General features: G+C 53.3%; 3 protein-coding genes across 3 annotated transcripts; 1 reads left to right on the forward strand and 2 right to left on the reverse strand.

Annotated features, from left to right (window-relative positions):
* Positions 1-206: 206 nt before the first annotated feature.
* On the forward strand, positions 207-1,844 carry BDZ83DRAFT_611104 (SGNH hydrolase-type esterase domain-containing protein). Its single transcript, XM_060507643.1, has 3 exons — positions 207-586; positions 638-1,170; positions 1,285-1,844. The coding sequence occupies exons 1-3, from the start codon at positions 384-386 to the stop codon at positions 1,476-1,478; spliced, it is 930 nt and encodes a 309-aa protein (XP_060367857.1). The 5' UTR covers positions 207-383; the 3' UTR covers positions 1,479-1,844.
* A 4,734-nt stretch (positions 1,845-6,578) lies between these two features.
* Positions 6,579-6,929, reverse strand: BDZ83DRAFT_749608 (uncharacterized protein; the record flags this gene model as incomplete). Its single annotated transcript, XM_060513782.1, has 2 exons — positions 6,579-6,629; positions 6,795-6,929. The coding sequence occupies 2 exons, from the start codon at positions 6,927-6,929 to the stop codon at positions 6,579-6,581; spliced, it is 186 nt and encodes a 61-aa protein (XP_060367858.1).
* Positions 6,930-12,980: 6,051 nt separating this feature from the next.
* BDZ83DRAFT_749609 (uncharacterized protein) lies at positions 12,981-13,946 on the reverse strand (the record flags this gene model as incomplete). Its single annotated transcript, XM_060513783.1, has 2 exons — positions 12,981-13,687; positions 13,748-13,946. The coding sequence occupies 2 exons, from the start codon at positions 13,944-13,946 to the stop codon at positions 12,981-12,983; spliced, it is 906 nt and encodes a 301-aa protein (XP_060367859.1).
* Between the last annotated feature and the right edge of the window lie 1,862 nt (positions 13,947-15,808).

Consider the following 15,808-nt stretch of genomic DNA (forward strand, 5'->3'; position numbering starts at 1 on the left):
TGCTCGTGGCTTAGGAGAGCATTGCTTTACTAGATACGCGAGGCGCAGATATGGAATGGAGGGCTGCATTTCACAGTGATCGGCATCTAGAACATCGGAGCGGCACACGACCCGAACAGCCGGTACGTTCCCCCCAAGCCAAAGGTAAATCTGGCCAGGGGAGGACTGTGTTTTCCGCTCATTTCGGTCCATCTCATACCGCACCAGACTCTCAGTTCGTACTGTCATGTGGGGTCGGCACGACTACCCTCATTTGCCTCTGCAGGTCACAAATTGATATAAGAAGCTCGTATCTCCGTGCCGATGATGTCGGTAGGTTTCTTGTTAGATTGTCTTCACCGAGCGCCTTTGTTAGGCGAGTGGCTGCTGATAACACCGTAATAATGATGATACGCTCACTCTCAACAGCACTGGCTTGTGTCTCTGCTGTCACCGCAACCATCCTGGAGAATGGCCGCCCAAGAGTAACGAGCTTCACCGATGTGAAGGTGGATCTTGCTCTTGGCGACTTCAAGACGTACGATGCCGATGCCGACGAGATATCGTACAAAGGTCGATGGGACTCCAAGCACATATCTTGGTGGGCGTAAGTGTACCTAAACTTCGTGGAAAATACTCAAAAACTCAGGCTGTGTAGAGCACCGGGCATCAAATTCGGCTTTACCGGTCACGCAGTCGCGGTTACGTTTGGTAATCAGACTATCAACAGTACTCTTGTCGCCTACAGGATCGCCGGTCTAGACTGGATGCACACCAACGTCACGGCGGGCGGTACTCACCAGTTCGTGAGCCCAGAAACTCCAGGCATCGAGCTAGCTGGTCCTGTTAGCCCAGTTACGTTTGAGATGAGGGTGACAAACTGGGCTTATGGAGTCCAAATTGACAAGGTTCATGTGGCTTCTGGAGAACAGCTCGTCAAGATTCCCGACTATCCTCGTCGGGTCGAATTTATTGGTGATAGTCTGTCAGCAGGCATGTATAATACGTACGAGGCGCTCGCGGGATTTGCCTACGGTGTCGGCGCGGGTCTAGGAGACACGGAGTATTCCATTACGGCCTACCCGGGCATATGCGTCGCCGACCAAGACTGTTGGGGCAACCCTCGAGGGCAATCTCACCAATGGTTCTACACATCGGATACGGGCGGTCGGGCGGCCGAGGTATGGGGAGGTATGTGTATTCGGTCTCAAGCAGAGGATCAGGCGCACACAGCCTCTTCAAATCAATCCCAGATCTCTGTAGGGCATAATTTGGAAAATATTGTATTGACGGCAGCGTGTGCAGATGAGTCGCAACCTTGGGACTTCTCCAAAAACCCTTCTGCTGACTTAGCTGTCATCAACCTCGGCACAAACGATGCGAATGCTGCAAACAACGTCACCAAAGCCACCTACGTTGAGCATTACAAGAGACTCATTCAGGGTATTCACGGAAAGTGGCCCGAAGCTCAGGTCATAGTCATGGTACGTCCAACTTGACAGTCAATATCTAGTGCCCACTAAATGCAGCAATAGCAAATGTGGCAAGGCTTTTTCCAAGATGGCAATACGTACGGTCAAAATACCGATCTTCGGGACGAAGTATACAGCGTTTACGAGTACTTCAACTCGGAAGAGTATCTAAGCAACCCTACGACTTGGGATGCTGTCACAAACACCACCGAGCAGACGGGGAAACCGGCGACACCGTTCGTGCATTTCTTCAACACCACGGGCATCCTCCAGCACAATGATATCGCGCCACAGTGGCATCCGACGGATGTCGGTCAGATCAAGGTCGCGAGCCACCTGATACAGTACATCACGTTGAAGCTCGGCTGGCCCCTGTATGCTACCGGACCCGAGTGAGTCTTCCATGCATCGATCTTTCCTTTGCGGATTGTACCTTCTTACGATATGCTTGCATTGTCTTCGGATCATGACGAGGAGGCAAAGTAAAATCCTCTATGCTAACCCCCCACTGACAGGGTATACCATGAGACCCTGTACTGGAACGATCAGTCTAGCTATTAAGACGCCCCTATGAACTGGAGGTTATACAAACGAGAACTCCAAAGATACAAAGTCATGGCGCGGGCAGCCTCGGGCCATACGGCACGTATGTCAAGAAACGCCATCTGTTGTTATAGTCTATAGTACACCTTGATATACCAGCAACTTTCCGAGTTGAAACGCCGCCACTGCAGCCAGGCGAGTCGAAACGCGATGACCCGCACGTCAAGGTGATGACTGTAGTTGACATCAAAAGAAGACTGAAAGCCAAGCTTTGAGCCTCAACAGATCTTTCATGCCAACAGGGGCCCTTGCCCCCGGCGACATCTTACTGTATCGTCACAGAGGATGCTATTCTTGCGTCCGGACGAGACAGCCTCCGACCTCTGTCCCCCGCATCGGGAGAGCCCACTCGGGGGGTTGACAGGTGTCTGGCGCGGATACTGTTTGAGAAGCCTCATGGGTCAGGGGCCAGCCTCACAAGGCTACCCTGAGGGTTAGGAACATATCATGCATCTTGGCCACCACAAACCGCATGGGAAGGCGAGAAAGATGCATCGTCTGACGCCTCGACCCTGCTTGGCTCATCCCACTTCCCTTGACGGATCGAGGCGATGCGCATGAGGCTCGGCTGTCAGATCGTGGGTAGGCTGAACAACTTGAGACCGTGAAGGACTAAGCGATGCCCAGCAACTCGCCTATGAAGATGGGATGCTACGCGTTCAACCCGCTTGACAAGCGGTGGCGGTAAGCTTGTGTCAAGTCTGACTTGGAATACAGACGAAACTTGACGGACTGATGGCAGGTTGTTGACAAGGCGAACGACGGGTCACAGTAAAGTAATGCATGATACGGTAGCAACTTTGAAAGCCGCAATTGGCGACTCGCTTGCAATTTGACCATGACCCAGCTGCTCATCGCTCGCACTTTGCGAGAAGCCAGCCGCCCCTCCCAGGGCCACACGATCCTGTGGAGTGGGTAGACTTTGTTTCTCACCGCCTCAACCCCTTGACGGCTGTCCCGGCTGGCATCATGTATGAGGTGCCGGACGCATGTCGAGGTGAAAGGCCCTGTGGTCATCCGGTTTAGGGTTCGGGGGATTTACGCACTCTATCGACGATCTTTCAACCAGGAGATTCTCGAAACACGTTGCCAAACTGCAAATCCCCGCTACTCAGGGTCTTCTTGCTGCTCCCGCTTTCCCAATACCCTGGCTGGTTATCTCTCCCTTTACCTCACGGAAGCTTCGTTTCCGTGAAGCCCCCTACATCATGATTGATGAACCCAAGCGCCTGTGCGGAGCTGTCGTCCCTTGGGAGGAGTCTTTCTGGAGCCTCGATGGACACCCTCCACTTCCCTAACCACCCCCCTGGTTGAGGATATTCACATTTTTGGTACCGCAGTATCTGTATCACACTGGGAGAACGGAACGCTCCCAAAAGACGGTCTGGCAAGACCCATACCCACTCGGAGTCAGCCATGAGCATAACGGGATACCCCAGCTTTGCGCCAAAAGCCCGGGGACTCTCCAAGTTGGGATGAAAAGAGAGAGTCAGAGACAGACAAGGGGAGAGAAAAAGGACCAAGCCAGACCATGAGACCAGACGGCGGCTATGTGTGCGTCACACTCGAGTCGTGAGACTTCTTCTCAAAAGGGACGAGCCTGGCGCACCGACGCCCGGCCGTGAATGCGAGAATAGGAAAGTCATGACCGATTGGAGGCCCAACGACGAAGCGGTACGGATACGTTGCGGCATCTTCCGCCGACTTTGCGGTTCATGTCGTCTCTTCGTCAGCCGTGGTCTGCCCGACTGCTTGTCGTTCATCCCGGCAAGGGGGGGGGTGGGGGTGGGCGGTGGCGCGCGTGGGAGCCTCCGTCATCTTATTGAACCCGTCCTCTTTGCTTGCTCTCCTCCTGGCCTGGGGCTGGCTGTTATCGTTTTTCCCTATTGAATCCAAATGTGCCAAGTGGTGCTGTCTTTCCCTTTTTCTGCCCTCCTCACCCCCACAGACACACACCCGGCAATGCGTTAGCGTCCGGCGATCCACGAGCTAGAAGGGGAAGACAAGCAGCCCACGCCCCAAAGTTCTGTCGATCGGTTTCGCTCCCTGGGGTGTGTGTGATGTGATGTGATGCGCGCTCTCTAGGTATTGATTGCACTCGAGTCAACATTGAACAATGGAATTGTCCTGTCTCGGGGCTATATTCTCTTTCTGGCTGAGCGAACGCCGGAAAAGAAAAAAGCAAAGCAGGGCAGAGACATGGAAGAGGGGGAAACAAAACGTGCAAAAAAAAAAAAAAAAAGAGTTTACGGGTGGGTTGGGTTGGTTGACAAAGCTGTTAGTAAACCACCGACATGAGAGACACTCAGGCGATGTTGGAAGCTGAAGCGAACACTGGACGACACACGGCACATCTCCACGGGTGCTCCCAGCGCTGCTTGGTGATGATGATTTTACAAGTGACCTTTGGTGGTGGTGGTGGTGGTGGTGGTGGTGGTGGTCATAAAGCTCACAGAGTTCGCACCGGCGTCCGCGATCCCGCTTGTCAAGATTCAGAGTGAAGGCGACGTAGCCGCAAAACCCAGCCCAGCTTCTACGCACACCACAGTGACACTACACGCCCCCTACCCTACCTTACACTTCCCTTTCCCCTCTCAGTTCTCCCCCCAACCTCTCCAAGCCACCTGAAACGGGAGGGTTGTCACAGACGTGGACGAGGGTGTCTTTCCCTTCCTTCTGGGGGGAAGCGATACGTATCTGTAGAGTTCCATTGCATCTGAGCTTTTCTACGACCACGGTTTGGATTGGATACCAAGGCCAAGTTTGAGACGTCCTCTACAATTGGCTCTGGTCCGGTCTGGTCTGGTCTGGTTACATGATAGAGCCATGTCTGCCTCGTGGTCATTGTAGCCGCAATAGCCGTCTCTTAATGCTATCCTTTTTCAAACCTACAGATATTATCTGCCACGTTTTTGTCGAGACCTAGCCCCACGACCTTTGACATGTCTTCTTCATTCTGTAACTTGTAGACCGGAATGCGGAGCACGCGGAGTTACAGCACAGGATTGTCCAAGAAACCATGCGGAATGGCTAGACCATAGCCGCCATGCCCAATTTCCAACTTACAAAGTGACAATATTGGGAGTATTCGGGATGCGTACGTAAGGACGTTGGGCCGTCTGCGACGTTGACGATCACTAGACCTTTGGAGTCTCGGATTCGGTATGCACAGTCGGGCCGTGGTGGCTCTGCCGCCCTTCTCTATCGTTTTCTTTTGCTACCCTACGGACCTACAGGCTACTAGTGACTTTTGTGAGGGAATTTCTATGAGGGGACTACGGAAAAGACACCAGGAATCCCTTCGGCAGTTGGCTAGCCTGACGGTCAAATCGGCAGCGGGCAGCATCCCGCTGCCGTCCGTAAATCTGCAAAGAGATAGGGAGGGGAGTGTCCGGGAGGGGGAAAGGGAAAAAGGGTCCAGGCCGTCGGCAGCTGTTCGCAATAGGTGGTAAATCATGTTGATCAAGATGATCTTTGGGATCGCCCGGGGAGTTCTCCGTAGGAAGGAGCAGCAGTGCAGCGCAAAAGGGAAAGGGAAAGGGGAGATGAGGAGCCCATGAAAGCAAACCGCGATGGGTTTATCGGGACCATTACGGATACTTGGGATGTCTTGGTCGATGTCGATCTTCTCTCTCTTCTCCCCGTTCCAGGGATAGAGATTGGATGCCGTTCGTCCTCATCCTCCCTTTCCAGGCCCTTTCAGACGTTCTCACTGTCCGTTAGCACGGTCCCATCGTCTTGTGGACGGTTGCTTCTGCGATTGTCACTTCTTACTAGCGTAGTGGCGTCGCAGCGGGAAACGTTAGGTGTCATTCCCAGGAAATGCTGCCGTCCGAGCGGCGAGCAGACGAAATGGACGTCGCAGACGGCATCTAGCAGTGAGGAAAATTGGAGGAACCCACAAGAGTCCAAGTTTGTGTCTTCTTTCTTCCCTTCGCTTGGCGAAGCTCAAACACTGACGTCTCTAGTGTTGCGCTTTTGTATAGTGTAGAAATAAGCGAGGTAACCTAAAGCGCAACTACAACAACAGCCCAGCCTGTTCCTTCATCTGACTGTTTCAGCAATGTGGCTTGATGCCGGGAAGATGGTGGACGTTGGGGAAGAAGGGGGGCAGGAGGGGGAGTGTCATCGCAGCATTGAGTTGGAATCTGCAATGGCAGACTGGCTCGTCCGTCTGAACCGGTCGTCATTCCTCTTCCCGCTGGGCTCAAACTGACAAGCAGCAGCCTGCCAGCGGCCCGGGACTCTTTTTCTTCAGAATTTTGGCTCAAGGTCTGGGCAGCAAGGCTGTACTTCGGCGTGTTGTGGGTTAGAGTGTAAGGTTGCTCATCGATCAGATGAAAGGCTTTGAAACACAATGTGTGGCCATTGTCTTTTTCCTCTCTGACCTCCTTTGCACACCGCACACCGAGGGAGTGGGAAAGACAGGATGAGAAGACGTAGGGTACGATGTTGAAGGTGGTGTGAGCGCTGCTGAAGACAAAGTTCAACGGGCCAATAAGTCGTCGACTAAGACGAAGACGCTCACGTCTCGGTTGAGCGGTTGAACCATCCCCCAATGAAGGGATCCCCCGTCTAGCAAATTGGGTGAGCGTCCAGTCTGCACTTTACCGTACCTTTACACACTCTACGAATACCATGGTACGACACTACGAAAGCAGTGCGCGTGGCATGGGGGTGGGACATGAACAGAGTTCCCTACCGTCCGTCGCCTGTACCATTCGGAGGGGACGCGCTAACGTGGTAGTCGACGGACTCTCCGTCGTGACGGGTTCTGGGAAACTTGATGGACGAGCCAACCAAATTTCCCACCGCCGCGACACTGGGAACGGCGATGGGCTGGTTTAGCGGCGTAGCGTGCGATTTCCCAGGCATGAGTTGCATCGAACGCACGTTTACAGAAAGATAGGCCCCAGGGGGAGTATGATGTGGGAAGGGTTAAGGGTCGAAAGGCTGGACTGGGGAGGGGGAGGGGGGACGCACGAGACTCCAAGAAAGAAGAAGAGATCCCCGCCAAGAAAGGATATGAATCGTCTGAGGTCTGCAAAGCAAGGAATGCCGGTCCCTGGTCGTTAAGTCTGCGTGCGAGTGCCGACCAAGGCTCTCCCAGCCCCAGCCCGGTCAAGAAGCATGCCGGATCCTGAGTCGTCGGCTCTGCAGGAACAGGCTCAGCTGGAGCCCGTGATCGGCACGCGTCCCCCTGCTCGGAAGCCCTGCAAGGGTTCTGCTTGTTTGACTTCGACTTTTTGATATTGAGACGGAGCTGGGACCGGCTAGACGGGGTGGGCACGGTGAGTGGCCAACCCCCCTCCTATCCCCATCCTAAGTTCTAGCTAGTCAACTGCCCAGTAGTTGTCATCCTCGCTTTCTCGGGCGGTCAGTCAGCGAGAACATGCGCTCTATCCCATCGCCGGTTGAGACGGTGGCAGTGGGAAAGCCTGGAGAGCATGTCGAATGCAACATGAGATGCAATAGCTGGCGAACGCCTCTCGATATCGTCGATTACTACGTTATCCCACATCACACGCGACAACGATCAAATCCAGTATTGACGATACGCTGGACGGGGCGATGACCTGTACCGAATCGCCGGTCCCCTAGAGCGAGATTTGCTAATAACCCGACATTCATGCCCAAAGGGATCTGTCTCCTCTCACTGTGAGAGCCAGTGCTCAAAGCTCATGACGCCATGGGGTAGATCAGGCCATCGAGAGCTCTTGGCACTATCCGTCCTAGACTTTTCTCGTCTCTAGTGTCTCTTGTCTGTTTAGGCTCGTCCTTCCAGCCAGAAATATTTAGGCCCTCGTTCGGCGCCGAGTAGCCAAGAAGAGGAGGAACTAATGGCTAGCAAGTTGCGACGAGCAAGAGAGAGCAGAGAGCACGGATTCACTAGGGCCATCGCAGGCTTCTCGGCGAACGTCGGCAAGGACAGGCCACCGCTGCCACTCTTCCCGGCGCGCCGGGCAGGGTAGGGGGCACGGGAAGGTGGAGGGAGGGGGGCCCAAACTATCGTTAGCCAAGATCGCTCCGCCAAAGGAGTGAAAGGTGTGCCCCTCGTCCCTGGTTTTGACTTTCTGGTGCGCAGCGCTAGAAGGATTTTGGTCTGCGTCTAGCGTGAGGACAGAGTCATTAGTAACTAGCCGTGCTGACCTACCGGGCTCCGTACTCTTATAATGCCTCTTTAGAGACTAACCTTTCGACTCCAAGATTGCAGTGAAAGCACAGGGAGGGGCAGAAAGGCAAGCACTGCCCTGTGGCTGACGACGGTGAGATGAACGTTGAAAGCAGTCACTCCACGCTTTACGGAATATCCGTACCGCGCGTATGTAGACTACTCCGTACACTACTGAGCTTCTTGATGGAGAAAACGGTTGCCGGCTCGCTCTACCCACAATCTACGGATACACAGAGAGTCAGTGTTGTCGGCCCCTCCTCCCTGCGTCGGGCGAGTTCCTTTGGCTCTGCATGCAAACCGGGCTCCCACGCCGCTTTCTTGTGGATTTTGTGCCTGGCGCTGCAGGCATCGTCCCTCTTCTGCGCTGCGAGATGGAATGGTGATCACTGTTTGCGGGTCGAATCCATTCTCTTCGTAGCTGGGAAAGGGCTTGTCGAGAAAGACCGGTGTGGAAAGGGGGCATGAAGAATAACAATAACAACAACAGCATCGTCATCAAAGTAAGGGTCCATTCCCATGCGATGACCAAAAGCACCAGCACAATTCGCAGGACACAGGTCGTAAACACAAACACTTAGAGAAGGGTACTACTACTCCGTACATCCGTGCCCGCGGCGCTTGAAAGCCTCATCTCGGAGCGCCAGTCGATCCACTCCACGTCCGCCCGACTCCCGAAATTGGACTTCTCATAACCAGCCGGCTTCCTCGGGGGGTCTTGTCAAGCCATGTCTTAGACTCGTAAGTCAGCAACCCCGCTCGGGGGGAAGAGTCCCCATTTTCTCCAACAGGATGCCAGCGAAGGAAAAGCTTGGTATTACATACGCACGTATTGACATGAGTACGATGAATCAAGGGTCCGGAGATCCATTCATCCGTCAGAACAACGAGTGCCCATGATGGGCAGAAGATTGACTCGAGGGGTAAAACACGGAATAATATAACATAATTGCAATTAATGGCGCCTTGGTCCTTTGCAAATCATATCAATAGAGTTCTGCGCACCCTGGCTGATCAAAGGGGCCGCTCTAAATGAATAAAAGAGGGTAAAAACATTAACATTCATTATGTTACGGAGTCATTGAAGAAACAAAAAAGAAAGGGGGCGGATAAACGACAGATCGATATTGACAAACAAAACACCTGGCGGGAAAGCTTCTTGTCAATATTGCAGCATGACACTTGAGAGACTTTGACGTTGCAGGCCGAGTCAGGACGACACGAGAAGCTTAATGTGCCGCCGACGTCCAGAGGTACCTTTCAATCCTTTCTGCCCTGTCCGGCAAAAAAGAGACGAATGGCAGCAGCAGAGGTAGTTTGCGCCACCAGGCCAATAAAGCTGAGTACCCCCAGCCGTTGATGCTACGCCATCGTCTCCCCTTTTTGGCGCCGTTGCACCGTTGGAGCCGCGATGGGAAAGTCGCCCACGTCGTAACTGGTCGTAAATGGACATCTTCCGACCTTGTCCCCGAGAATTTGTCCCCAAATCGCGTAATGTGATCTTCCCATCCCCGTGTCCCCGTGTGCCCTCGATGTTACCGTCGCAGTGTCCAAGAAAGCAAAGCCCCCCCTTCTAAGTTCTGTCCAGTTACAATGGCCGACTTTTCTTGAACCTCCCCCCGGTTTAGAGTTGTAGGTCTTGTTTCTTCCCCCTGCCGTCTCCCACTGTCTATCGCAGCGCGGATCGGCGTTGGCTGCAGCAATCCTGACAGCTATCCCTTTCCCCGACCCCTACCTTGCTTGCCCTTCCCTTTCCCCTTCCTCTTTACCCGGGGTTGGCCCGGCGCTGTCATTCCAGACTTTGCTCTTCTTTGGTCCACGCGGGTTCGGATAGTGTAGTGTATGTTACTCTGTCACTCTGCTGTGCGCAGTACTTCGTATGTGTGTGCGTCCAACTCCCCGAGGCCCTCCCCGCCCACCTCAGAGACCCCATCGACTCAGCCAGCGACGCTAGTCAGATCAACAGGAATCGGTCTCGATTTGTCTTGTCACTGACACTCTGTGCCTTTTTGGATAGCGAAAGCTAAACTGCTGAAGCCAAGAACCCACGTACTCCGTAAGGCCAGCGGGTCGGCCATTTCTTAACTCGGACTTTGAAGTCTCAGTTGCTCCGGTTCGGTGGCGCTAAACATTTGGGAAGAATTAATTCCCGAGCAGGGCGGCGTACGTTTTGTGAGGTTTAGTGATAGTCCACCAACAGGTGGAGGCTCCTTAATTCGAAAAGCTACAGAGCTACATTTCATGAGTTGAGACATTGTAATCTTAAAACTCTCAATGTCATCATCCTTCAGCGTACCTCCGAATCAGTCACTCGTAAAGAAAAACAAACTGGCTAGGGAAGTACTGTGTATGTGTGTGTGTCTGCCGTATGGTACATGTATGTATGTATGCACGCACACACCAACACCAGATATTCTTCACTGCCGTGCCGTGCGAAGCGAACACACAGACCGCAGCGTAGAAACAATGAAGTCAAGAAAAAGCCCACTCCGTGACGTGCACGAGACACTGTCGAGCCTATTATACATGGCTGACAGAGCAGTGCAAGAGCCAACTCTCACCCCAGTCAGGTGTCACATCACACACTTTCCCAATCTCACACTTCAGCCGCATTGCGGTTGCGGGGAGGGATGGGATCCGGAACGGAAAGGCAAAAAAAAAAAAAAGAAAGGATGGGATGCCAGTCAGTCAAGCCAGTCAGCCAGTCAGAGAGAAGGCCAACGCTCGGGCTGGGGTCTCCGGTTCGTTTCATCGGTCTGAACAATACAAAATCGTCGGGCAAGTCTCGTGTCAAGTAGCGATGAGGCGAAGGAGCGAAAGGCAAAATAGACTCAATAGGGACAAGCAGACAACTTGGAGTTACCTTGCTAAACGTCGAAGGAAAGAGACGTAAGAGAAACAATGGTTGGCCGCATGACTTTCAGCACCCACGCCTATTTTGCCGTGGACAAAAACCAATCTGGCCTCTTTGGACGTGAGAGAGAGAGAGAGATTTTGGGTTCCATCGGTCAACCTTGGAGACGATTAACGGCGAAAAGACCGGCCGAAACAATGCAAAGGCAACACTGACCTCACTTCTCTTACACCTTACACAACAGAGTGAGAGAGACTGGTAGAGAGATGCACATACCACCTAACAAGAAAAAATCAGGCGGTGGGTTTTTTAAGCGTAAATCTTCTGACTGTCTCATCCCAAGAGTACCACCAACTCTCTGACACCTTTCTGCAGCGTCGATCATCTGCCTCCCCCCCCCCCCCTCCGGGCTGGTTTCCCTTGGTGTCAATCATTGCCGTCTTCCGCCCTACCGCCTCCTCTTTCGCCGCACTTCTCTCCGAGACCCAACGTTCCCGCTCTGGAACTTGGGCTCTTCTTTTCCTTTTCAATGAATGGAGACAGAGAAGGTACCTAGACTACTAGATCCACGGAGAAAATGAGAAGTCCTCCCCCCCTCTCCTCCCCTTGCCCCCTCCCACCCTGGTGGAGTTTAACGGGTGTGCCTGTGTCATCAGCAGCTGCCATCTCACAATGTTGCGATCGGCGGCTTTTCCGTCCGGTCTCAAGCCTCGAAGTCAACGTACCTAGTAAGAAATGGCTCATAGCAAACTATACTTTCCTGTTTATGAGTGCCTGTGTCGGAGAAGCTATTCCGAGTACGTGTGAGTCCGTGAGGAAACATAATAGCGGTAGTCAAAAGATTAGTGATATGTTGGTGATGAGGAGATGAATCGAACTGATCCGAGCTTTCCTGCGTGCTCGGTCCAATCTGTCTTGTTGTGTTGCAAGGGGACCAAGTTCGCCTCATTGCACCACAACCCACAAGGTAAAGCCCACACATGTTACGTCTTGGGACGAAAAGATGTGGCCAGCAAAGACTGACGAAACCATCAAGTCACTGTGCAAAAGTATGGGGAACTGATGATGATCTTTCAATCCTCTCCTCTGTTCGATTCTGTGCGGCTTCTCCTTTCTATATACATTACCACATAATCGTACATTTTGATATAATCGTTCAAGAACCGGAATAATAATGGAAAGTGAAATAGAAAAGAAAAAAAGGACCCAAAACACTGCCAAAACAGGAGAATCCTCACAGGATTAACCTTGACTCTCGACTTGCCTCCGAACCAGAGAACTAGTCACACACAATAAATGTCGTGCCACCTCCACACACGATCTACCCACCCCCCGTATACAATTCAAAACGCCTGTAAATGCCAAGTTTTGTCATTGCCTGGCTGGACTTCTTGTCCGTGACCAGTTTTGCTCCAGCCATGATTCACGCCTCCTGCTCCGGTAGTAAAAAGCAGACGAAAAGGAGAATGGAAGAAAGAAGCCAACTTTAACACATGTCGAGAAGAAAGAGATTTCTTCCTCTGCCTTTGAGTGACCCATCTTCCCCGAATCCAGAGGACCGCCAATGGATGATGTTCTCCAATCCGTGGGGAACCCTCTTTTGTAGTTGTTTAACGCCGTTGAAAAGACTTTGATTTGATGGTTTGGGTGTTTTTGTTTTGTTTCCTTTTCGTCGTTGCTGATTATGATGTTAAAATTGAATGTCGTTTGATGTTGTTGCAGTTGCGATAGAAGTGATAATGTTCTACCACGTGGTATCTTTCCCGTTGAAACCGGTCCGAACCCCTTCCCCTTTGCCGTTCCAGCTCTTTTGCGCGTTCGACGACTCCACTCCAGGATTTTGGTCGTATTGATCATGATAACAGTAAATAGAAATAACCGTTCAAATTATAATTGTCGATCAGTTGCTGCAGGTGCTGCCGCTCTCAAAGTTGTGGCATCCGCGTTCGTGACGCTTCATGTTGCTGCGGACGCTGAAAGCCTTGCCGCAGCCGGCGTGCGGGCACTTGAAGGGCTTCTCGCCGGTGTGGGAGTGGCTGTGGATGCGGAGGGATGAAGGGCGGGAGAAGGCCTTGTTGCAGGTCTGGCAGATGTAGCGATCCTGGCTCTGGGGGAAGGATGCCGCCGAGGAAGGGGAGATGTAGTGGTGATGTTGCCACGGGTTGGTGCCGTTGGGTCCCATGCCGACGGGAACGGGGGCCATGGGCGGGAATTGTTGGGGGAGAGGGCGCTGGTAGTAGATGCCAGAGATCTGGGCCTGAGGAGGAGGGGTGTGCTGCATAGGAGGATAGTAGGAAGCCGCCATGGGGTTGTGGGCGGGCATGTAGGCAGGCGGGAAAGGCTGGGCCTGGGCATATGAGCCTTGTACGGGCACTCTTGGGATCATGGGGGCCATGTGGCGGTGGGCTTCGGCTTCCAGAGGCGGCGTGGACTCATAGTAGTAGTTGCTCTGGGGTTGGGAGACGACGGAAAGCTGGCTGACGGATCTCGTTGAGGGAGAGTTGTAGCCATCGAAGGAGGCGTCGGAGCTCATGGGAGGCGTGGGAGGAAGTCCGCCGCGGCCATAGTGAGAAGAGCTTGGTCTCGTCTCGGACTTTTGGGAGGATGCTATGCGGGAGGTCAGTGTTCTGTTGCTATTGTCTGTTGCGCTGTCCATCCTATCCATACCTTGCTGAGGAATCTGAGGGTGCGTCTCAGATGTGGGCGAACCCTGGTCTGCGAGGCCGAGAAGATTTGAGATGGAGGGGAGAGAGCACTTTGATGTCTCGTCCATGGGAGGCGATGGGGGAGGTTGAGGCGGTTGGACGTATCCGTAGTGTGCGCTTTGCTGAGCAGCGTACGGGTTCGATATTAAAGCGCTCGCCATTGTTGCTTATTAGAGAGTTTCGAAAAACTTTGTGAAGTGTGCTTGGTGCTGGTTGCGGGGTGTAGTTAATCCCTTTGTCCTTGTAATTGACTTCGGTCTTGTCGTCGATGAGTTGATGACAGAGGTGGGTGATGTGATGGTGATGGTGGTAGGTCGTTGAATATTAACACAACAGGTATTAGATGTAGAGTAGTGATTAGCCCCAAGTGCCAGCTGGATACTAGAGATTGATTTTGCTTCAGGAGTTATTCGAGATTCCAAGTCGATGAGGGGGAAGGGGAGGGTGGGTTGTTTAAGTATGAAGCGGCCTGGTGAAAGAAGCTTGTTGGTGGGTGGATGGAGTAGAGGTGGCAGATGGGGGAGGCAGGTATATCAGATCTCCCGAAGCAGAGTGGAATGGGTGATCAAGCGTAAATCCACACGATGATCCCTGGACGATGAGATGCCACAATCGCCTGTCACAAATTGTGTGTGGGTCAGAGGCAGAGAGAGTGGGATAAGTCTTGGGACCGTTACGCCAGGCCTGGGACCAGACGAAAGGCGGCGACGACGGGGGTGTGTGGTTCTGATAGTAACGAAGCAAGGGTCAGTCCAAGGTCCTCGTCTTGGGTCATCTATGGGGTACGTACTACCTAGTCGTGTTGCGAGGTTTAACGACAAGGGGAGGAGGACGGGGTCATCGGTACTAGGTAGATGAGACCGGGGGCCTTGAAGAGGGAGGAGGGGAGGGGAGGAGAGGAGGAAGAGGAAGACAACGGGTAGGAACTAGCAAGTAGCAGAGACAGGAAGAGAGTGAGAGAAGCACGAGCACGACGCCTGTCTTTCGATGTATCTGTAGCCTGGCTATAGCGCCTCCTGGATATTGGGATGACGGGGCAAGGGTATACCTACTTGGACGGTTCTCTTACTTGGGGGTGCATCGGGGGATCCTGGGCGATGCTAGTTGTGTGCCTGAACTACAATCATAACAACAACGATCTCGAGTCTGGCGTGGATAGAAAGAACAGAGTTGTAGCGTATCCGTACTTCTACGTAGTAAGGATACATGGGAGTAGTAGGTAATGGGTGTATCCGTGTTGCTGGCAGGCTGGCAGCAGTAGCCGGGATTGCGGGTGAGATCGAGGGCGACTGACCCCGTCTGGGATCAACGTCAATGGATCGCTGAGGTCAAACGGTCACTGGTTTATGCAACGGCAGGGTCTCTTGCTCACGAGCACACCCCAGCCGTGTCCTGGCTGTTCGTCAGGGCCTTGCTCTGAACACCTCTTCCTTCTCCCACACGGGAATGTACTGAGAGAGTCCCCTACATGTCTTGGCCACACGCCCTCTTACTCTTCTCGCGCTCTCTCTCTCTGTCCTCACAAACTCTCACGCTGCCGACACACCCTCGACCACGCCTCCCCGGTTCCCCCCTCCCACGGCCGTGGTGCGTGGGCCGCTAGTCTAGCAAGGGTTAATCCGAATCCAGTGCTGTTATGCATGGCACCACTCGGGCCACCATTTCCTAATCTGGATCTTGCTCCCGTTCCGAGGACGGGGCAGTCTGGGATGCCTGACCCCTGTCCTGTCATGAAGGCTTGTGTGTTTGGGACGGAGGCCCGAGGGGTTGGTGTAGAAGGGAAGAAGATCAAGAGGCACGATGGGAGAGAGAGAGAGAGAGATGTTCGTTGTGGACTGGGGTTGCCAGCCGGTGGGCACGCACCACAGACACACACTGCTCCGCACACACGCACGCACTTGAGACGAGCAACGACTCTGTGCCTGACTGACGTCGGGGGGCGTGCGGCGTGTGACGCCCCAAGAGCTTCATCAGACCCTGCCAGCCCTGTGCTGCGACCGGATTGTCGAGGTGATCTTATGCC

Source organism: Colletotrichum acutatum (genome assembly GCF_030867785.1).
Source record: "Colletotrichum acutatum strain CBS 112980 chromosome Unknown BDZ83scaffold_21, whole genome shotgun sequence".
NCBI classification, from domain to species: domain Eukaryota; kingdom Fungi; phylum Ascomycota; class Sordariomycetes; order Glomerellales; family Glomerellaceae; genus Colletotrichum; species Colletotrichum acutatum.